The sequence below is a fragment of the Lepidochelys kempii genome, chromosome 2 (assembly GCF_965140265.1).
Source record: "Lepidochelys kempii isolate rLepKem1 chromosome 2, rLepKem1.hap2, whole genome shotgun sequence".
NCBI classification, from domain to species: Eukaryota; Metazoa; Chordata; order Testudines; family Cheloniidae; genus Lepidochelys; species Lepidochelys kempii.
In genome coordinates, this window is record NC_133257.1 from 6,517,868 (window position 1) to 6,542,533 (window position 24,666).

At 48.0% G+C, this 24,666-nt stretch overlaps 1 protein-coding gene across 4 annotated transcripts in view; it reads right to left on the reverse strand.

Moving 5' to 3' along the window:
* The window catches only part of ADGRB1 (adhesion G protein-coupled receptor B1), a 372,262-nt gene that overhangs the window by 91,950 nt on the left and 255,646 nt on the right, over positions 1-24,666 (reverse strand). For all 4 annotated transcript variants that reach the window (XM_073329984.1, XM_073329983.1, XM_073329982.1 and 1 more), the window contains one exon: positions 9,235-9,373. In XM_073329984.1, the coding sequence (XP_073186085.1) occupies positions 9,235-9,373 (139 nt within the window). The remainder of the gene's footprint in view (positions 1-9,234; positions 9,374-24,666) is intronic.

Consider the following 24,666-nt stretch of genomic DNA (forward strand, 5'->3'; position numbering starts at 1 on the left):
CCCACTTCTGCTGTTGGAAAAATCACAGGACTGGGCTAATCTCGCAATTTCTGAGCAGTCCATGAAACCGCGATTTTTCATAGGGCCCTACTTAGGACAAAGAGCTATTATTATGTGCTCCACCCTTGCACAACACTAAAGTGTGGATGGCGCTCAGGTGGCCTGGAGGAGGAGTGAGGGGCTCAGCTATCTTTTGAATCTTGGCTCCTTGCCTGAGACAGGAGAGTAGCTCCCTGCCAGCCCTTCCCTTCCAACATAGTGTATATTCCCAAGGGGAAGGAGGGCCTCAGCTATTCCCTCAGAGGAAAGCTGATAACGATGAGGACAATCCATCAGTACAGTCTCCAGTCCCTTCCATGACTCCTGTGTCCAGGCAGGGACTTAGGGAAACCCTGTGTGGTGATGGTAGGAAGCATCTGTTCTGAGAGAGGAGGAGTGGGTTACAGGGTCTATCTGAGACCAGAAGCCTCATTAAAGGATCCCATTTCTATTCATTACAGCCCAGCCACTTCTCCTCTCTGCACTGTCCAACTGATGATCAAGAAACGCAAATCCTACCGATCCTGTGCTTATATTAGCCCCCACAGACCTGATGTTGCACCCTCAACTCCCATCAACTTTGTGGCAGGAGCACCCAGCACCTGGCAGGATTGGGCCCTGCTGGAAGCAGTCATGCAACCGCCATCCAACTACAAAATGAGGCCATGGCAGACTGGGAAAGGGAAAGGAAATCCAGATTGTGTTTATCCTGATCTGAGCGGCGTCCTGGGTGGACGCCAGCCGACAGCACTCCACCAAATAATTCCAAAATAGTATGCTGTTTGTTTTTCTCTTTAAATGTCGTGTTGGTGAAAGACACCAGATTGACAGCCCTTGGGAGGGGAGGCCTCTCCCACAGAATGGGCAGTGCAAGCTTCCCCCAACTCACCCCACTGGGAGTTACCCCTGACCTCGCCGAGGGACCAGTCTGCAGGGAGCTCAGCATCCATGACTCACTCAAGCCTTGGCTTCTCTAGGAGGATGCCAGCCAAAGGCCAACGTGGCAGTAGTTTTAGGACATTGAACTATTTCTGTTGACATCACCTACTTCCAGACCTTAGGCCTGCTCAGTGAGTAGATGAGCAAGGTGGGGAAGCTTCCTTGTGCCTTAGGAGAGGACAATTCTGAGTTCATACAAAGCACCAACCCTGTTCCCTTTATTCACTTGTACAAAGGTGGCACAAGCCACACTGGAAATGACACTCAACCTAACCCAGCAGGACTTTCACCGGCAAGACCTCCATGGCCCCATCGGTGGCCCTTCAACAAAGGGTGCTAATTAGTGCCAGTGACTATGATGATTCTTCTCTACTAGGAATCAGGCAGAGACCATGAGTTCAGTGGAGAGCTGTGGCTGGTAATGGCTTTTGGTGATTTCTGCCCTGAACTGGATTTGAACCAGTGACACTTAGAACAACTCTGTATCCCATCCCCAGTCCTGTGAGACATCACCTCCCACATTGGCTGATACTTGCCCTGCAACTGTCAGCCACAGAACAGATCTGATCCGCTGAGCATCACAGGTGACATCTTCTTCTAGTAGCCCTCTGAGGTGCCCATATGATCAAACCCATCTTCGTCCTCTCAGTCAGTACGATACACAGAAATGTGCCAGCTGGCACATTAGCAGGGAGTCACATTGCTCAACCACTCCCTTTCCCCAGGGAACATTTACCTTCACATACCACTCAAAGCACAAGGCCCTAGTCTGGATTCTCATCTCCCTAACGCAGGGGTAACCACCACCACCCCAGTTAATGGTGTAAAGGAAGTGTACCTCAGATCAGGATCAGCCTCAGTGGTTTGTAGATCCATCAATTCCAAGGTCACAAGGGACTGCTGTGATCATCTAACCTGACCTCCCGTGTAACGCAGGGCATGAAACTTCCCGGAAACAACTGCTGTTTGAACTACAGCAGCTATTTTAGGGAAAAAAAAAATCCAAACCTGATTTAGAAATTGCTAGGGATGGAGAATCCACCAGGAATCTTGCTCAGTTGTTTCAATCATAATAACCTCTCTGTAAAAAAATTTCACTTTATTTCCCGTCTGAAGTAATCTATCTTCAGCTTCCAGTCATTGGATCTTTAATATTTCTTCTCTTCTAGGCCTTCTCTTTACCGCCTGTTACACTAGCAGCGCTGACGCTGCTAAAAGGCTTAGCAGAGGGAGAGTAATCTCTAATGAACACTGTGCAGCTTCCTTTTGCTTTTTATTAACTTACTCATCGTTTGCCAGATTGTTCCTGGTTCACAGGCTGGCCGCATGTAACTAACCGTGAGTATTCAACACACATTTAAAATGTTAACCCTGTTGGTTACTTCTGATTGGGCAGGTAACACACATGGTATCATTTCTGCTCGCTGAATGGATAAGCATAACTCCTAGCATCAGTTTGCGGGCTAAAATATGCAAGTTTGAAATCTTCTTTCCATCATATTCCCCAATTTGGCTAAAAATTTGCCATTTCTGCCAATAACCTCATCCACCAGGCTATTCACGGAAAGCAAAGTATTAAAGGGCACAAGCACGGCTGAAGCTAATTCATTTTGTTTTAAGTGAGCAGATATTTGCCGGGGGGGCAGGGGGGGGAATGATTTATTCTCCTGGCCCAAATACTTCTCATTCAGGGCCAACACATACCATTATGGAGGGGGAAAGAGAACTCAGGAAAGAGGACTCAAAAAGCTTAGTTGGGTGCCCTGACATAAGCTCTTCCTGGAACTCAGATACCACAGAGATGGATGCTGTATTAGATAGATAGATAGATAGATAGATAGATAGATAGATAGATAGATAGATAGATAGATAGATAGATAGATGCTGTAAATGAATGGATGGATAGATAGGTAGGAAGGTTGTTTGGCTAGTTTCTGTGCCAGCGCCTCCTAGAACAAAGATCCCAGAGAAAAGCAAATTTCAATCCCACGGGGCCTACGCCTCCTTCACTGCTCTGTGTAACCCACTGGTAACATGGCTATCTTAAGAGCCAGGGGGCTGGTGGTCATGCCTGTGCCATACCCACTTCCTTCCCAGGCAGCCGTAGGTGTGGAGCGGTGGTAACGTTGCTCTGGCTGTACTAACGTCCACGGCCAGCTAATGGCTACTTCCCAGCACCAATCTCCCCCACGCTCGAGGTACAACCCCCGAGCCTACAGGGTACCAACTCCCCAGTGATCATGCGGAGGGGCTTCAGAAGGCTCCCAGGGAGGGCTGGAGCACCTCAGAGCGACGCTGCTCACCCCTCCTGCAGTGTTCCATACATTTCTGCCCGCCGCCCAGGAACAGAGCCACACCTTCTCCCCATCTCTGATGGTTGCTTTCCAGGTGGGAATTAACGGGAAAGGCGGGGGAAGGGGGTGTCCTGGTCAGAATCCCCCTCCCCCCCAGTAAACAAGGCTCCCATGTGGTGAGCTATGACTGGTCACATGGCAGCTCCCCCATTTGCTAGCCAAGCATCCCTTCCTGGTGATAAGCCCCCTCCCGCCCCCATTCAAACTGGAATGGAGTGTGATCCCTCCCGAACACCTGGAGATACAGCAACCCACCTTAATTACACCAGAAACACTGCATGAAACAGGTGGTAGACAACCGGCCCATCCAACCCTGGGTGTGAGTGGACATCAGGCCGCTGGCTTCAATGGGGTCATCCCCGCTTACACTGGAGAGTGAATTTGGCTCAGTATTGCTCATGCTGAAGCGATGAATTCCACAAAGCTCCATGCACTGGGTCAAATTCTTGCCCCATAGATCCCGTCAGATGAAGAGCGACGGGGTGACACAGCATCTGCCTGCAGAGGAGTCACTGACAGCACCGCGAGGGACTCACAGGGGATGGCTCAGCGGCAGGGCAGGGGAGATGCTGTGCTGTAGTTCACACTCCCTCCCACCCCCCAAGTCTCACATTGTGAGTGTAGGATTTAAGTGAACCCAAAATGCCAGGTTTTGAGTCAAAGCCAGAAACAACTATCAAGCCATCCACCAGACTACAAACAATAACCCCTAGCTTGTATAGTGCTTTTCTTCATAGATCTCAAAGTAAACTGAGGCGCAGAGAGGGGAAATGACTTGCCCCAGGTCAGGAGCAGAGCAAGGAAAAGAACCAGATCTCTTGTATCCCTGTCTCATGCACTATCCACTAGGATACACAGCCCCCTCCCCCCAGCAGTTATGGAGCTGGGATAACTGTTTATTACACTGTTCATTACCCTTTCACTGCTACATTGTGCTTCCTTTGTCTGCTTGTACCCACCTGTTGTTTCTCATCATACACTTAGACTGTAAGCACTCTGTGTCAGGGACTGTTCGTTAATTAAAGGCATGTATAGCACCATTCACAACGGGGTGCCAAATCCTGATTACTGCCTCTGGGCACAACAACAACATCCATCCCTGGCACCTGGAATTCAGTCTAGGTTCTCTCCAAACTCAGCTCATGCTTATCCGACTTTCTCCCCAAACTCAACCCAGCTTCTCTGCAAATTCAAGCCAGACTCGTGCCAAACTCAGCTCAGGGTCATCCCAGATTCACCCTCAATTGGACCCAAATTCAGCCCAGTGTCACAGAACAACTCACAAAACTTCCAAAAGTCTGCCAAGACTCAAGTCTGTAATTAATCCCACATCTCAGGTTTGTGCAGCTCCAGTCCTTTGGCTCTCAGAGACCCAGACCTTCAGCTGCTGTGTATCTATTGGCATAGCTCCATCAGAAGCCACTGTAACTTATTCCTCTCTGCAGTGCTTTAGGGATAGCAGCGGCCTATAAAGCTCTGTTGAAAACCAGTTTCAATCCAGTTTCTATTTCAAAAGTATCTAAGAGAAAGTTGGCCATTAAAAAAGATAAATACATTTCAGATTGCCTGCTTCCAGGTAAATAAAAGAACAGCTGAAACAATAGGCAAGCACATTCCACAAAGGCTGAGACCACAAAATAACCCTATGCTCCTTCCAGCCAGGTCCTCAAAGTACTGAGAGGACTGCGCAGAAGGGCTAATCCTGCGGACGTGATCTAAACATCTACAAAATTAACATGTAATAGAGAAATAAGCCCAAGAAGCTTCCCCATACCACTTAGATTAGATCTGGAGGTCCAATACAGAAAGACCCCATAGTATTAGAATTCAGTCCCCTATTAAGGGATGGAAGGGAAATACAATGTTGATCCATTAAGGTGCCCCCTCGTTGCTGCTACCCAGATTATCGGGACAGGAGCTACCATTAAGCTACGTTCCCCCACTTCTACAATTGGGGAGGAGGGGGACTCAGATTCCACCCCTACCACATGCTGGCTAGCATGGCCATGCCAGAGTGCTAGGAACAGACTTGGTGCAGGATACATGCCCCACCAAGCAAGAGGAAACCACAGACAGATTGTAACTCAGAAACCCAGCCTGCAACAGTGCATGACTGCCCCTTACTCAGGGGAAAGGCAGGCTGGATTGGACACTGCGGCTGCTGCTGTTGTGGAGCAGGGATGGGCAAACCAGCCTTGATAAGAAACTGCAGAAACCTCATTTAAAACTCACACCAACACCAAGCTGAACCACAACACAAAACCCTTCTGAGACAAGAAAAAGTTCAGCCAGCTGCCCCTTTCCTTGTCTTATTTTTGCTTCTCCATATCCAGGTTCTGGCTCCAGCAGCAGGGGCAATGCAATCCCAGAAACAGGATCTCTTACCAGAAAGTTCCAGGAAATCTCATGATATTTCCAGCCCAAAGACTTAATTACAGAAATCCTGAGCGGCTCAGAGCCCCCTCTCCTTAGAATCACAGGGTCAGACCCCAGATTTGCAAATTCAGGAGGTTTGCATAAACTGCTGAATTTGTGGGGACTAGTCTGAACTGAATTCAAAGTCCAAAACTTTCTTGGTGCATCAGTAGCTAGTGCAGGGAGGCTGTCAGCTTAAAAGATGTAGCTTCCTCATGCTACAGGGGAAATAGCACTTAGCTCCTTATAAAGGATTGTCGTACTCAGAGTGCTTACCAACCACAAATGAATCATATCATCCACATTTCACAGAGGGGGAAAATGAGGCAAAGAGCAGTCAAATAGGGTTACCCAAAATGGGATTAGGCCCGCACAGTAAGGCAGGCCTGAGGATGAGCTGGGTTTGACAAGTTTCTGAAAGACAAGCATCTTCAGCTCCATAGCATCACCTAGCACTATCTCTGGGCTTTGCTTCAGTGACACCTGAGAGAACAGTCAATCCCCTGTTCCTTTAGGTCTCCCATGAAAGCACTAGAGCAGGGTCTCCCCTACACAGTGAGCATGTCTGAGAGAGCAGCCCGGTGTGGCATGGCCATGGACACAGACATAACGCTAACTCTGAGTGATGGGGAGAGCATGGTGGTTACTTTGGGCCTAAAGGTCCTTGCCCGAAGGGCCAGCAGAAATGAAACACACCGAGTTAATACAATGCAAACACAGACATGCCTTGGGTCTGATCTCCACCATTGTAACGAAATCCTGTAGCCTTTTATTTTATTTAAATGAATTTTGTCATGTGGTATTACACCCCTGTGGGTTCAGCTCTGGTGGCTACTGTTTTAAGCTTAACAGAGTCACCTTTGCTACAAGCTTCAGATTTAGAGTCTAGTGTGAATGGAGTTATACTGGCATAAAGTGTTTATACCAGTGCCTCACAGCTTTCACTATAACACTCTGAAACCAGCAGAACTGCCTCCACCTTCAGGGGCTGCATCGGTTTTTCTACCAATTTAGTTAAATCAGAACAAGACGTGACCTTAGTCTCGCTTATAGTCACCTCCCTTTCACTCAGGCTCACTACTCCTTTCCCACTCCACCTTCAGAAGGAAATCCGCAGCGGGTCTTCATCACCAGCCCAGGCCCCAGTATCGGTGGGGGCTGGGGCCTGCCACTCAGTGAGTCTCCATACTGGGCCCTGGTGCATCCCTGCTTCCTGCCCCCAGCGGGGCTTGGGCATGGGTCATGGCAGGAGTAAAGTGTGACATCACTTTAGGCCCCGTTGCAAGGAACGGTATGTACACCAACCACCATCCTGGTCATCACTAAACTTTGAACCTGGGCCTTCCCAAGCTGGGATTTTGAGCCTCTAGTGCTCGAGCTAAAAGACTAAGCTCCCTAGTGGGCAGCCGTAGCAGACTTGTATCCTCTGCAGATCAGGCACAGGGAGGAAGGTGGCGTAACACACACTGAACAGCGGGTTACACACACTCCACCGAGTGGCAGGTGATGGGCACCGGCTGGCGCACTAGCCCAGCCACCCCAGGGAAGTTGGGAACGACTCATATAAAACATTGGCCTAGCAGGTCGCCTTCACAGAGCCAGTATCTCACACCGATCAAGTCTACATGGCTGGAAGCAGGGCAGTCACTGCCCATGCAGCAAAGGGTGGGGAGCGAGGGTGGTACTTGTGCCAATGTCACCATTTCCTTCTGGCCATTTACAGGCCTTGCCAGGATATCTAATTACCCTCCCCTCCCAAGTTGGAGCTACAATTCCTTTAAATCACTGCTTTCGGGCACAATCAAAAGGGACAGCAGGGACTACTATACCAGTCAGGCACCGCCCTGGTGAAGCCATTTCAAAGTGGGTTAGCAGCTGGACCGGCCTGGGCCTAAGCAAACACAGCCAACACTGTGTCTTTGAAGCCACTTCAGTGCAGATGTTGTTTCCATGGTAACTAGTGGACCAAATACATTAGTGTTTCTAATAATAAACCAAACCTTCAACTTGGAAAATGTGCTTCCCCCACCCCTTCTTCCTTTCCCCTCCCTTCTTCTAAATTAAACCGGCATTTACTGAGCGAGGTGTAATTAGTAAATAATTGGAAGGGCCTAGTAACTCCTAGTGCCCAAGCAGATGGAAATGTCACATGAGGGACGGTGTTCATTTGTGAATCGATGTGCGCCTGGGATCTGCGCAGAAATGGCTGCAATGATATTTTTTTTATAAACCCCAACTAAAGACATTGGGATGACTCTAGGAACCCCCGGGAGCAACGCCCCAGCACCGACTTTGCATGCTCTCCGCATTCCCGGAGACCAGGCAGGACTCCGCTCCGGAGCTGGGATCGGCTCTACTTTTTCAAACACTCTCATTGAGACCCAGCGTTTGCTTCCCTTTAAATAAAGAAGCAGAAACTTCACACACACACACACACACACACACATATCCAGCCCCAACCCCTACTCCCCACCCCCTTCAAACAACAACCGAGTCAGCAAAGCAGTCCAAACCCTTTCAAGGTCTACCAGTCAGGGATGATCGCACCAAGGTTGAAAGGGGAGAAGGAAGGGGTGGAGAACAGTGGGGCTGCAAAATATAACACGTGCAAAGATTAAGTGCGGGCACTGACAACGGTGCAGATGCCAGCCTGGGTGAGTCCCCTCCCTGGTTCCACCAACATTCATATTCAAATCCACAGTGCAGGAAGAGAGCAGGGCGGAGGGGGAGGGGGTCGGGGGGGGGGGGGGGAGGCCCCTGAAACTGACAATACAATCACTGCGGCAGCCACAGCAACCCAAATGTATTCCACCAGGCAGGCTCCAGCTCACACTGCAGTTGAGGAAGGGGGAATAGAGTGACCAGACAGCAAGTGTGATAAATGAGGACAGTGGGTGGCTACATAAGACACTGCCCTGAATATCAGGACTGTCCCTATAAAATAGGGACATCTGGTCACCCTAAGGGGGACGGAGGGAGGGTGGCAGCAGGGCAATTTGGGGAGACAAGGGTTGGGATCTGCTCCCTGTCTCCCAACGCCTTGCTGCCCCCAAACATCCTGACTTAAGGAATCGGTGGCACTTCAATGCAGCAGGCTTCCTCGGTTGGGTTTGTTTTTAGGTCACAGCCTGTCAACGGCACATCTGAGCCGCTTTGCCGTGTTCTTGTCTTTCTATATTGCAATGTCTGCACGCACACATGTTCAAAAGCTCGTCTCTCTCGCCAACAGAAGTTGGTCCAATAAAAGATATTACCTCCCCCACCTTGTCTCTCTCTACACACTCACACCCACACACCCACACACACACCCCTCCAGCAGCATCCTGGTCCCTCCGCCTCCCAACACCCAGGCTGGTATTGGCGATTGATTGTCATTTAAATGTCACACGCTGGATGCTATGCCATTCTGGATTGGGATTCCCCCCCCCCCTTTCTTTCTTGGCATTCTTTCGTTCTTTCTTCATTGTATGTTATTGGCAGGACTTACCATGTCTGAGCTGAGCTGGGCTAAGATGGCGAAGGTAGAGAGTCTCTCACAGAGGCATTTAGTTCGGAAGGAATCGACTGGGACTGTTCGGCAGCCGCGCCAGGACCAGGCACCAAGCTGGGAGGAGGAGGAGGAGGATCTGTTAAGGGAGGGGGTGGCAAAGTGCAGAGAGGGAGAGAGAGAGACAGCAGAGAGGGAGAGAGAGAGAGGGAGAGACAGAGTGAGAGGAGGCAGCAAAAAGAAAAACCATCACGAACAAAATACAAAAGATACAGCCAGAGCACTGACCCCCTCCTCCTCCCCACATGCTGGGAGCATCGCCACCCCCCACAAGCTGGACTCCCATCCAGGCACACAGCTGCTCTCTCCATCCCAGCACACAGGGCTCCCCGCCCCCAGAATTACCCCCACATCAGGACACAGCTCCCCTCCCCCAGCAACAGCCCCACATCAGGACACAGCTCCCCTCCCACATGCCAGCACACTGCTCCCCTTCCCCAGCAACACCCCCATCCCAGGACACAGCTCCCCTCCCACAGCATCTCCCCCATCCCAGGACACACAGCTCCCCTCCCCAGCATCTCCCCCACCTCAGGACACAGCTCCTCTCCCACATCCCAGCACACAGCTCACCTCCCCCAGCAACACCCCCATCCCAGGACACAGCTCCCCTCCCCCAGCAACACCCCCATCCCAGCACACAGCTCCCCTCCCACATGCCAGCACACAGCTCCCCTCCCCAGCAACACCCCCATCCCAGTACACAGCTCCCCTCCCCCAGCATCACCCCCACCTCAGGACACAGCTCCCCTCCCCAGCATCTCCCCCATCCCAGGACACAGCTCCCCTCCCCCAGCATCTCCCCCACGTCAGGACACAGCTCCCCTCCCCAGCCTCTCCCCCATCCCAGCACACAGCTCCCCTCACCAGCAACACCCCCATCCCAGCACACAGCTCCCCTCCCCCAGCATCACCCCCACCTCAGGACACAGCTCCCCTCCCCAGCATCTCCCCCATCCCAGCACACAGCTCCCATCCCCAGCATCTCCCCCATCCCAGGACACAGCTCCCCTCCCCCAGCATCTCCCCCATCCCAGGACAAAGCTCCCCTCCCCAGCATCTCCCCCACCTCAGGACACAGCTCCCCTCCCCCAATATCTCCCCCATCCCAGCACACAACTCCCCTCCCCAGCATCTCCCCCATCCCAGGACACAGCTCCCCTCCCCCAGCATCACCCTCATCCCAGGACACAGCTCCTCTCCCCCAGCATCTCCCCCATCCCAGGACACAGCTCCCCTCCCCAGCATCTCCCGCATCCCAGGACACAGCTCCCCTCCCCAGCATCACCCTCATCCCAACACACAGCTCCCTTAATTATCCCGGCACACACAACTATCCTCCCTCAACACAGCACACACAGCTCCCCTCCCCCATCCCAGCACACAAAGCTCCCCTCACTTTCTCAACTCGCACAACCCCACCCCACCCCCCGTCCTCCGTTCCAGCACACGACTCCCCCCTCCTTCCCTTCCCCTCCCTATCCCTATGGAAAGCCATGGAGTAGCTCCTGTCCTGATACCCTTCTGTTCTCAAGCCCATCTGTTCCCCCCACTGCCAAGACAGGCTGTGCAGTCCATCCCAGACCCCACCCCAACCTCCCCAGATTTGGGAGCAGCAGGACTCCGGGAGGGGTGATCAGAGAGGACTACTGAGGCACAAATCTCACCTATCCTGCAAAGGACACAGGAAACAGGGAGTGGGACCCAGGGATCCGGACCCTGTGAGCTGACACAGGTGCAGGGCGGCTGGGGAAGAGAGAGCACAAGAGGACCTGAAGATGGAGAAACACTCTGGGGCATCCGTGCATGATGCACAGAGGGACAGGCACACTGGAAGGTTTTTAAAAAAAAAAGTCAATCCTCCACGGCAAGCGGCTGAGGCTAATCTCCTTTGGCTTGGGGCTGGCTGAAGGAGCCTGCTGCTGCTCAGGGATGGGGGTGGGAGGAAAGCGACCAGATGTTGGAGAAGGGGAAAGAAGCTGGGAGAGAGGGCAGAGGCTCTTGGGCATGATAAAGTGCATCTTGGGCATCGGTAAAAGTAACCTGGGTCAAGAAAATCTGTCCCGGCGGGGATTAGAGGGAAGAAGTTCCCTGTGCTCGGTGGCACTGCAAGGTAGCCCGGAACATGAGACCCCCCCTCCACCCTCCCTGGGACTGCTCCTTTGGACAAGTGTTCCACAGCCTACCACATCTCGGGTGTCAGAGTAGCAGCCGTGTTAGTCTGTATCCGCAAAAAGAACAGGAGGACTTGTGGCACCTTAGAGACTAACAAATTCTGCTGATGCTCAAATAAATTTGTTAGTCTCTGAGGTGCCACTAGTCCTCCTGTTCTTTTTACCACATCTCACTGTCCGAACCTTCTCCGTGGAATACAGTCGAATCCTTCCTTTGCTCAACCCCCACCAAGTTACTCTAGGGGTATGTCTTCACAGCCACTAGACATGAGCCACCGGACTCGGGCTTGTGGGGCTTTTTCATTTGCTGTGTAGATATCTGGGCTCAGGCTGCAGCCTGGGCTCCAGGACACTGCAAGGTGGGAGGGTCCCAGAGCTCAGGGTCCAGCCCCAATTCAGAAGCCTTAGCCAACACAGCAATGAAACAGCCTGAACCCTGCGAGTCTAAGGCCACTGGTCCAGGCCTGCCCCGGGGTTTTCTTTGCTGTGTAGACATAGCCCTAGTCACACACCCCAGAAATATCTTAAATACAGTCTAGCTCTGCCTGGCAACTGAAAGCATGTTGAATTATTGTTCCTCTTAGCAAGGAGAAGCCTCAACCGAGATCAGCACCGCACTGTGCTCCGCACTGTACAAACACGTTGCAAGAGACAGTTCCTGACCTGAACTGCTTATGACCTAAATGGACAAGACAGGCAAAGGCTGGGAGGGGAAACTGAGAATTATCCCCCACGTTCATTAACACCCTTGTGCGCTCTAGCATGGCGAAGACATAAATGTGTGCTGCTGGTCACTTCACTGCAACCTTGGGTTAAACACCACATCTGTGCCCTGCGCCAAATCTTTGTGTGGCATCAGAGCTAGAATGTTCAATCCTGTTGGTTAACACGTGTGAAAGGGTTACCCAGTGGTCAGTGTGTGTTCCAGGTCCCCCTCTGTGCCAACCCACAGAGGGCAGGAGTGGTTACAGTCCCAGTTACAAAATCTGGCTCTTCAGCTCAAGTTGCAACAGCTCTTGTTTTTTAGAGATCCCTGGTTCGTTCGCCGGCATGTCAGCCAAGATGGCAGCCATCGCCTAAGCATGACTCAAACGTCAAGCCGACATTCCCCAGAAAGCACGGCTACCAAAAGCTGGGATTAACGAGACCAAACTGTATGCGCTGAGAGTTAACCATCTGTCATCTCAATAAACATTCAAGCGTTGCCTGACCGGGTCTGAAACCAAGCTCAGGAGATGGGAAAAGAGAGACCTTGAGTTAAGGAATCATGTAGCTTTTTAATGGGTTTTTTTTTTTTTTAGGTAAATGGGGAAACTCCCTGCAAAGCGTCACAAAGTTCCACAGTTCTAACGCACCCACTGTGAGGGCCAGATCACCCCCTCCTGCTGCTTTCGTGAAAGGGGTAAAAACAGGGGGAATAGTTGGAGGCTGGCTGGGATGAGTCTATGTGCAAACTCTCGGGGCTCTATCAGAGCAAAGGGAAGGGCGAAGCAGCAGTCTCACAGCGAAATAGTTGTGAGAATGAATGCCCACACTCCAGCTATGGAATGCTCTCTTTGCACAATCAGCCATCCTCTGAGGAGAGAGCTAGTGAAGAGCGCCAGCAGTGAGCCACGGGCAGTACATTCCAGATGGAGCCATGGTGCTATGGAGCCCAGGGCGTACAACAGACGGACTGAGCTTCTGCACAGATGCCCTTGCCTTTGGCAGATGCCCCTTGGTCTGTGGGAGCTCCTTGCAGGATTCAGGCTGTCCATAGCTCAAGAGGCCTGCACCGCTCCTACAACACAGCGACTCTCTCCCCGTGTCACACAGTGGAACCTCCTTCCACAGCATCCTTCTGCCTGATCTGTGGGCAGGCAAAATCTGGGCCTTGGTTTCAGAGCGAGAGCTGAGAAAAGGGTAACTGAGTTGAAATTGAAATGCAAAGGTCTGAGTATGAACAGAACAAAGCAGAAACAAGGAGCTCAAATAGCCCCTTCTGCTACTGAATCCAAAGGGCAGCTTGGGGGATGCTAAGAACTGCACCTTCCTCTGTAATGCCTGCAAACCAAAATTCCCTTGAAGAAGCGGAATAAAATGGCTTCCTCCAGCCAGATCAAGCGCAGCAGGTGGAGACAGCATGATGGAGACATAAGAAAGCACAGGAGACTGGAATGCAGGAAGAGCAGTGATGAGGAAGCGATGCCACAGTATGGAGGACAATAACAGTCACATTTCATAATGCAAATAAGGACTCAAGGGTCAGGCAAACAGCCAAAGTTCATTGTCGTCTGGTTAAAAGAAGATATATATTACAGTGCTGAGTATAGCAGTCACCGGGCACTTTGTAGTAATGTGGAATTAAGAGTTCAGTCCATTCCCAAATGGCCACTGACAGACAGAGAGGGAGTGTACATGATGTTGGTGTACACAGAGTAATAGATTATAAAACCAAAAGGGACCACTCATAGAATCAGAAGATTGGGGTTAGAAGAGACCCCAGGCGGTCATCTAGTCCAACCCCCTGCTCAAAGAAGGACCAACTAAATCATCCCAGCCAGGGCTTTGTCAAGTCGGGCCTTAAAAACCTCTAAGGATGGAGATTCCACCACCGCCCTAGGAAACCTATTCCAGTGCTTCACCACCCTCCTAGTGAAATAGTGTTTCCTAATATCGAACCCAGACCTCCTCCTCTGCAACTTGAGACCAATGCTCCTTCTTCGGTCATTTGCCACCACTGAGAACAGCCGAGCTCCATCCTCTTTGGAACCCCTCTTCAGGTAGTTGAAGACTGCTATCAAATTCCCCCTCACTCTTCTCTTCTGCAGACTAAATAAGCCCAGTTCCCTCAGCCTCTCCTCGTAAGTCATGTGCCCCTGCGCCCTGATAATTTTTGTTGCCCTCCGCTGGACTCTTTCCAATTTGTCAACATCATTTCTGTAGTGGGAGGCCTAAAACTGGATGTAATACTCCAGATGTGGCCTCACCAGTGCCGAATAGAGGGGAATAATCACTTCCCTCGATCTGCTGGCAATGATCCTACTAATACAGCCCAATATGCCATTAGCCTTCTTGGCAACAAGGGCACATTGTTGACTCATATCCAGCTTCTCATCTACTGTATTCCTTGGGTCCTTTTCTGCAGATCATCTAGTCTGATCTTCTGCATAACACAGATCAAAGAACTGCCCTGAATTAATTTCTGTTTGCACTAGAGCAGATCTTGTAGAAAAACATCTTATCTTGATTTAAAATGGTCAGTGCTGGAGAATCCCCATAACCCTTGGTAAGTTATTCAAATAGTTGATTACCCTCTCTGTTAAAAAGAAGTTGCACCTTAGTTCTAGTCTGAATTTGACTATCTTCAGGTTCTAGCCATTGGATCTTCTTATACCTCTTTCTGCTAGAAGAACCCTCTATTATCAAATTGCTGTTCCTCGTGTAGGTACTTATAAACTGTGATCAAGTCACCCCCTAACTTCTTTGTTAAGCTAAACAGATTGAGCTCTTTCAGTCTTTCACTATAAAGGCAAGTTTTCCAATCCTTTAAGGATTCTCATGGCTCTTCTCTGAACCCTCTCCAATTTATTAACATCCTTTTTGAATTGTGGACACCAGAACTGGACACAATATTCCAGTAGTGGTCAAAAAGTGCCAAATACAGAATAGAAATATTTATTGAACATTTCTGACTTTCTGTATTATTATTGATAATTCTGTCATTTCCTTCTAGTAAAGGATCAATACCATTGCTAGGATGCTTTTGTTCTTAAGATACTTATAAAACTCCTTCTTATTGTCGATAATTTTTCTGGCCATAGAGTTCTCTTGTGTCCTTTTGCTTCCCTTATCAATTTTCTACAATTCCTAGCTTCTGATTTATATTTATTTCTATCAACTTCCACTTAAAACTGCTTTCACTTTGCCTCTAAACCAGGTTGTTTTTTTAACCAATGCAGCCTTTGTTCTCGATTGTGGCATCTAGTAAAATGTTCTTTCAAAATTCCCAATTATCATTCACATTTTTCTGTTTAAATTTTTTCTCCCAACTGCTTTGGTTCATCATTATTCTGAGCTTTATGAAATTGGCCATTTAAAAACCCATATATATATATTACTGGTTTGGGCTTTATTCTGTTTGCTCTTAACAACTGAATGGATACATTTGTGTTAGTGATAGACCTGGCCCCAAATCCCAGCTCCAGTTACCTCCAAGCTTCACATTAAAGTGGGTATGGATCTGGGCTGTACATCTCTATTGGGTCAAACTGAAACATCAGATCCAAACACTCCTGCACTCCAGGACAGTTCCCATCCCCATTTCTAGACATGGGGAAACAACTCATACATCTAAAGCACATAGTGGGATGCAGGAAAGGACACATTTTATAATAACCATGCTTTGCTTTTACAGGACGTGATCCAATGTCCACTGAAAATCAGTGGAGAGAATCCCATTGAGTTCAATGTGCATTGGATCAAAGCCATTATATTATTATATATTAAAAGCCACTATACATTACCGAAGGGGCGGTGTGGGATATCCTGGGTCAGGCGTTCAGCTGCTGTACATAGGTATAGTCCACTGAAGTAAGTGGAATTATGTTGATTTACACCTGCTAAGGATGTAGCCCTCTATTATCAAAGATCACTGATTAAGCATCTCAGTCCTCTCAAAGTACAGGATTCTTCCTACAGGATGCTAGTTCAACCCCTTGGCTTTAAGCTTCTCAGCACAATGTCTCTCCTTCTCTTATCCTTTCCCTCACCTCCGTTACTCTGGTTTTAATCCTTCGGCACATCTTTGACATGGCTTGGGGAGAACAGTCATGCTGTTAAAAGAACATTTGGGAATTATACGAAAAAATGGCCAATTCCCCCAGCAGTAATGACCCTGCTCCTCTACAGAGCATTCTGTCTTCAAAGCACTTTGCAAAATGATCCAAAGTCAGTTCTGAGCACAGGACCCATGCAAGACCAGAGCACTTAAACCCAAAGGCTTGTTCACCACTTTACTCCCATATGAGCTCAAAGACCGTTGTGCCGGACCTCTGCCTAAGGATGGATTTACCCACAAATAACTCAATCCACACAACACACACGGCAAGGTAGGATAGGACATATTATTATCCCCATTTTACAGGAGGATAAACTGAAACAATGAAGTTCAGCCCAGCATTGCCAATTCTTGCCATTTTTTGGCAAGGCTTGCCATATTTGGTCTTTGCATTCAAGCCCCAGCTCCTAGAATCAAATGATTTATGTGTGAATCTCAGCATTCAGTTTTTGTTTTTTTTTAAGTTTCTAGCCCTTGTGGGTGCAAAGGAAAGCCTAAAAACATGACACAAGTGTGACCTAACAGCTCAGAAACCCAGTAGACAAACTAAACCCAAAATGTATTATTTTAATTTCTCCTACTTTTTAAGCCAGTCCCATGATTTTGGGGAGCCTGATTCATGACTGTTGAATGCTTGTGGTTGACCATGCTGTGGGGACTCGCCCAGCACCACGGAGAGAGTTGGTGTTATAGCAGATTGCAAACAATAGAGAGTAGAAGCCACTAAATGGGCTAGCTTGTGCCATCTCACTCATGCAAAATTCCCATTGGTTCCATCGGGACCCTGGCTTTTTGACTGCAATGGAACGCTGGGCAAGGACAACAGAGTCTCCATCAGCACCAAGGGAGCCCTTCACCCACTGGATCAGTGGGAGTTTTGCCTGAATCAGAGACAGTAAGATGTAGGGTCTAGACAATTCATATTAGCAAACTCAGCATAGAATGAAGGTCACAAATTGTTTGGCCAATGCACATTGCAATATACACATTGCAGCTCTGCTTAGAATAAGCCTCTGCTCAGGGGGGTGTTACTGTGAGTAAGGAATGACTTTGTTACAAGCTGGATCCAAAGCACACAGAAGTCCAAGGGAGGTTTTTCATGGACTTCAGTGTTTGAACAGGGGTGTGATGGGGTGTTCACCCCACACAAGGCAGAGCTGGTATATTAGGATAGTTAAAGGGATAGGCTGCATCTGGGGAAGAGCCAGAGATTGAACGACTGATTGAAGATGGAGCCCAGCTGGGGAGGATCAGAAGGGGTGGGTATAAAGCCAATAAGTTGACAGGTGAATAGGGCTGCAGAAGAAGTTGGCACCAGTCACTCCCTGGAAGTAAGGAGGGGTGTTTGAGGCTACGAAGTTAAGTAGTCTGCATTTACTCCCTGGGAGGAAGGAGTTTGAGCTGATACAACCAGGGGGACAGAAACTATAGGAAGGAGTCCCGGGAAAGAGCAAGAGGGTCCGAGGGAAAGCAGACCACAGTTGCCAGGTGGAAGGTCCCTGGACAAGAACCCAGAGTAGTGGGTGGGCCCAGGTTTCCCCTAGCCACTGAGGAAGTGGCACAAACCGGGTAGTGGAGCACAGACTGCCTAGGATGGTTGTCCAGTGGGATTTGGTCCCCTGAAAGGGGAGGACTATAGTGACCTGGTCAGAAGGCTAAGTCACAAAGAAGGAGCACCCTGAGTCACAGAGAAAGGGAGGCCACTGGAGAAAGAAAGGGGTGTCAGACCCCTGATGTGGAGCTAATCCCCTGATGTGGCCACAAGTAGATGCCCTAGTGGCAAGCATACCATGTGACAAGGTCCTATAAGTGACATATGCACGTGCAGGTATCATTTACAATTCAATACTGAGTCCTGTACCTCATCAGCAAGGCTCTTCATTTGGGCTATTTATTGATTGATTGATTTAATTTATTGATAATTTCCCAGGGATTTATCGGGTTTCATTTAACGGTTTCAAAACCAGAAGAAAATCAGCCAAAAACTAAAACAAAGGGCAGCAGGGGAGGTGGGGGTACTCATGGGGGTGGGGAGGATGAGTCCTCTGTGAAACCTTTGATTCTGCACGCGGGTGCCCCTAGGTCCACGATGGAAAGCCACGCGCTCATAGCTGTGAGGAAGAGGAAGGGGGTTCATGAGCATTATCTATAAATATTAAAACCTGCGAATCCCAAGGACAAAGAGGAATTCATTAGAATGCTCCAAAGGTGGAGGTGAAATAAGAGGAAATTTACGAAAGGGAAAATTTAGATGGGGATATCAGGAAAATTCTTCCTAACAATGAGATCTATCAGACTGTGGACTAGCCAAAGCGGAGAGGTGGAAGCTCCAAAACTAAACTTGAGAATACATCAGTGGGTGCAGGAAGCATGAGCAGGACACCTGAGAGGTTTATTCCATCTCTAATATCCGTGGGTTCAAATTCATCCCTAGTCCATTCCAGGAGAGAAAAGTCTGGTTATAGGTTTTCATGATGGGTGTAAACACTGAGAATCTGATTCAGGAAAGCAATTAAGGACATAGTCCCATAGACTTCCATGGGAGTTAAGCACATGCTTAAGGACCTTCCTGAGCAGTGATTAATTGCAAATTAAGGGCTTTGTTGTAGGAACAGGCATGAAACAGAAAGAAGCTTTAAAACAATGGAGCATATACTTAAGGCTTAAATAATATATAAATACTTCCTGATTCACAAGGGCTTTTTTTCTCCCTCCCTACCAAACTGCCAGGTCAGTCAAGTACTTGGCTAGGATCCATCTAGCAGCTTGAATATTAATTTGGAGAGCTGGAAACCAAGTCACAGTTAATCCCTTTTGTAGGATTCCCAAAGCAATTTTCATTTCCAGCAAAAGGCCATTGCAAAGCTCCTTCTGAACACTCTGGAAGTATGAACGGGGCTGCCTTTGTACAACTGGCTTGGAATAAAATTAATTTTATCTTGATGAGTAAGTTCTGGCCACAGTTTCTCTTGGACCTCATAGTTGGCTTAGGAGGTTAAAGAGTCCTGGGGAAAGGTGCAAGGAAAAGCTTTCTTCCTTTCCTGCTTTCTTTCAGGAAAAATACAGGATGAAAAAATCTAGTTAGAATCCTGAACCAGTGATAGAGAATTCTGCATGCTTATAAATGAAAACAAATTACACTTTCAAGTGGAAAGGTGCCAAAATCAACCTCCAATTTCAAATACTCTGAAAGTACTGAACTTTCTGATCCAAATTCCAGGGTCAACTAGAATTGACACCCATAATGTCAATGGTGGTTTGGGCAATTTTGGCACCTGTCCCCTTAGGAACCAGAACGAGGCCCCCAAGCTAACAAACTTTATCACACAAGCCACTAAACACCCAACAGACAGTAATGACTTTCAGTGATTGATCCAGTGGTTTGGGGCCAGATTCTGCTCTCAGTAACATTAAATTAAATCCCGAGTGGCTACACTGAAGTCAACTTTGATTTAAATCTATGGAACTGAGAGCAGAATTGGGCCTCTAGAATTGAAAGATGATTCTTCCTGGGGCCAGTCCCCAAAAGCCAGCCAGTGTCCTGAATCTCTAAATATTCTGCCAGCAGGTGTAATTGGTATAATTATTAAAGTCAATTAAACTGATTATCCAGCCCAATACCTAGCTTTGACTTGTCATCTATAGATCTCAAAGAGCTTTACAAAAGAAGTAAATATCACTAGCCCCATTTTACAGATGGGGAAGCTGAGTCACAGAGAGGCGAAATGACCCTTCCAAGGTCACCCAGAAGGCAATTAGACAGACAGAACCCAGGTTTTCCAAATCCCCACCTGGTGCTCTATTTACTAAGCAACACTACTTCCCAATCAGCAACTACGTCCATACATCCTTTCAGTGATTTAGGACCCTAGGTTAACTTATTTTGTTACAAAAGCTTTCCAGAGCCACTTTAAAGCACAGATGAAAGATGTTCCATTTCAAATCAGCTGTGAAAGTGTCCAGTCAGGACAACACAGCTACATCCACCCACACTGTATTTCCCTAGGTCCAAGGACCACATTTCACAAAGTCAAATGTTCTTTGTGAACCATGAGGCTCTTCCTCCAATCAGAAATACTCTTCAGCACCAGGGTATTACCCGACACAGGGCTTAAAGTGGGATTTAACTGGGAGGTAAGTTTCGTGCTGGATCCCTGAATTTCATCCAACTGCAGCTACTTGTACCTATCTTTGGCTCCAAGTCCTATTCTCACACCACTCTCTGCAGCACACATTGGGCACTGAAAAAAAACCCCAACTCTATGCTGATAGGGAAGAACGTATTATTAAATTAACAACTATTATTAAATTAACTCTTTTTTTAAAAGACAGCTATCGATCCACTTAGTCCGGGCACAGAAAGTGAATCCTGAGGAAGGATAATATTTTTTCAGAGGCTTATAATTAGAAATCAGCTTGGCTGATTTGCTTCAGATTTTAAACAAATAAAATAAAGGCACTGCTGACCTGAGAATCAACTCAGGAACTATCAGGCATACCGGAATTTTTTTGTGGGGGGAGGAAGTAGTAAGAAGGTTAAAAATGAGGCCTCCTCCCAGCTGTGAATCCATAATCATATCTAACTGAATCAAAGCATTGCCCAAAGGACAAGGTTGCTTACTCTCCGCAAATTAGCCACAGAGAAACGAAAGAGCCCATATGCAGCTTCCACTCTGAAACCTTAATTAACATAAACAATGTTAACTGCACAAAGAAACGCATGTTGCCATCAAAATAAAGCATATGGCTGGCTAAAGACCCGTAAGATTATCTGGAGATAATCTTTTCAGACACCATAAATACAGCTGACGCTGAGCCGTAATGACTCCCATCAGAAGGCCAGCACATTCCACTTGAGAGGAAACACAACTTTGCAAGGAGCAGTGGCCTTTCACCCCATCCCAGTTATGAGTTGAAAATGCACCCAAAAAATCCAGAGCACAGGGCTAATTATTAATCTGTATATACTTGCTCTACATCAATGCTGTATATATATTATAAAGCCTGAAACATAGATCTTGTACTGCACCTCACACAATGGGGTCGTGGTCCATGTCTTGGGCTCCTAGGGGCTCCCACAATAAAAATAATTAATAATGTTAATAAAAATAATATCTCTGGTGATTTATTCCACATTTTGAGTCTTGCCAACCCCTCATGCTCAAAAATCAGGAGTTGGACCTCAACAAAATCATGATGTTGCCTTAAAAATCAGGAGATTTTAAAAAAAGACCATCACAGGAATTCTTTGGATTTACCTTTTGATTTTTAGCTTTTAAGGATCACACTTTCAAGCTCTTCTCTGCAGCCATGAGGGCTAGAAACTCATGAAAATGGAAATTCTCATATAAAACATATGACTCCAGGAACTGGGGATTGAACAAAAAAAACCAATACGGCCAGACTCTCAATAAAATCCCCCAAGTTGGCACACTGCAGGTGTTGTCTCCATCATGCCTGTCCACTGGATAATTCCCATAGGAGACCATTGAGTGTACCACCCATCCTGGGCCAGCTCGGTAGCACTCCAGCCTCCTAATCTCTTCTCTGTCTTATGCTGGCTGCCCATGACTGCAAGGAGACAATATGGCAGCTAGGAACCACAGAGGTGTAAGGAAGCCCAGCCACAACCCCATACCTGGCTGCAGGAAGGGGGACACAAAGGAGCAGTTATGTCAGCTCTTCACCCCTAGGCTGGAAAGATCCTCCTGTGGTTAGCTACAGTACTTTTAGGGCCACTGTGAGCCCTAAAGCAGAAAATCTGAGCCATGATGTACTAGGCTGTAGAATAGTTTCCCAATGGAAGAGGTGGAAGCACCAGTATAAGGGCATTACAGTTATTGCTTGAGACACTGAAAACTAGACTGAACAAAGCACTAGGGAACCATCAGCACTGGCCTCCAGGAATGGACAAGATGTTCACACAGGTCAGTGGAGCCTTTCCAGTTGGGACATCTAGGGCCCCTCTCAGACAAATGAGAAGATCAGAGTGTGATAGATCAGCCTCCATCCCACTTCAATGTGCCATTCCCAGCTGTTATCTCGACAGAGCAGCTCTTCTAGGTGCAGGGTCTATCTATGCCAAGGCAGATGCTCTGGCGTCCCAGACAATACAGTTTGCATATGCACATTGCAATAGGGGCGGAAAAACAACGACAGCAACAGGACTCCACTGAACAGCCTCCCGACCACTCACTACACAGCACCGCAGGGCACTCTCAGAAGTGCCCTTAATTAACGAGCACAAATAGAATGAAAGCAAGTCCCAGTGGCAAATTTAACCTAGCACTCCCAGATCTTATAAGGGCTTTTCACCTCAAATTTCTCAGTCAGCATGTGAAGCAGAATATGGCCCATGCATGAATCTAGAAAGAATTGTGGGAGGTACTGCATGGTCATATCCTAACACTGCCTCTCTGGTGCTAAGAATAACCATACTGGATCACTGTTCTCCAAAGCTATCCTCTCATTCAGCTGCAGAAAAGAGCACATAATTTCCTGACATTCTCCTTAAAACACTTCTCGCTCCCCCATCACACAGCTGATCATCCTGTCAACCTTTCAGAGATCAGGCTTTTGGAGATTGAGAAAAGTTTTCTTCATAATGCAAGCTCCAAGACAGGGTGCATCCTAGTTATGAAAACTAGCCCTGAAGCACTTGCTCTGAAAGCTTCTAGAGAAAGTGCTCTGTTGGAAAAAATAAGATATAGTCAGACAATCAGCGTACGCATTACAGCCCACATTTATAAGAAAGTCCTAGTGGACATCCCGAATCTCAGGGGAAATCATGTTTGGGATGAATGGTGAAACTGGTCAGTGACTTTACTTGTGCACTCATCCCCCCCATCCCCAAAAAGGGACAACCTGGCAAATAGCATGGAACACCTTGGCAACCCAAACTTTGGTTAACAACGGCTGCAAAAAGGAACTAAATCAATGGGAGTTAGGTACCTAAATATCTTTGAGAATCTGGGCCTCAGATAATACAGTGATGATGAGCAAAAAGCTAGACAGATAGATTAGACTGACAGATTGATCGATTCAGGTCCCATTCGGTATACATTTGGCTGGCTGGATAATGCCAGCATTCTAAGGATTCATTAGATTGCAGGGAAATCTTGCTATTCAGAGGGAGCAGTGATACAAGCTGATGGTACCAGTCACTCCCCACTTACAGCACAGCTCATCATACAAGGACAGTTAGCTGGCACCCGAAAAAGCACACAAGTATCATCACATTGTTGTTAATGCTTAATACGTACAGCTAATCATAGAGGTTAGAGAGAAGGACTCTTCTACTAGTACAGGCCTGCCCCTTTAGAATTATGCCCTCCCAGCTGGAAGATTTCAAGTTCTGCCTGGTGCATTCCATTGAAAGACATTGAGCTCCTGTCAAAAACAATAATGCCCCCTTCCTGAAGGAGAAGAGGAATTGTTAAAGGGCCAGGAATGTAGGTCATCTCTTCTCAAGAGCTTATTGGTTAAGGTACTGAACTGGGACTCAGGAGACGTGGGTTCAGTTCCTGGCTCTGCTACAGAATTGCTGGGTGACGTTTGGCAAGTCACTTAATCACTTTGTGCCTCAGTTCCCCACCTGTAACAAGGGCGTAGCAATCTTTCCCTTTCCTTACCCCTTTAGTGTCAGGTCTATTTAAATCATACAGTCATTCAGGTATGGACTATCTCTTACTAGATGTATGAACAGCACCTACCACAATGGGCCCCGGATTTTAGCTTAGGCCTCTGGGTGCTACTGTAAAACAAATATTAATAAGACCCAGTTCCTGACTCAAAGAGTACACATGACCCAAGGAGTGGGTCAGTAAGAGCACTGGCTCTCTCGGACCAATCAGCACTAGTTCCTCCAGGTAGTACTGTTTCCCAGAAACCTAAATCACAAGCTTTAAATGGCTTAGTGCAAGATTACACAATAAAGAGACAAGATGAAATAAATCAAGCAAATGAGAGCGGGGCCAGCGGGCAGGGGAGGACGGGTAAAGAAATTAAATCAAGAAGCCAATCTAAGGTGCTGCAGGCAAAGATGAAGATGCTGGATTAAAGATTAACCGTAACTGAGAGGGGGATGCAGTTCTTTAAAGGCACAAATGGCTGAGAGGCACTCAGCAAAATCCATGGAAATCTCCCAAGAATGAAGTCTTCAGAGATGCAACTGGATCAGGGGTGCATCAGTGCCTGGTCCCGAGAACTCCTCCATTCATGCACGCTCCATTGTTTGCAGTTTCGGATGAGGATTAAAAGTGGAGCAAGGGGACTCATCATTAAAGGGAAAATTGCTATGGCAGCTGGCCTTGCAGGGAGCAGAGACCTGTGAAAATGGGAGAACAGGAAGATGCTATTGCCACGGTATCTTCAAAGCAC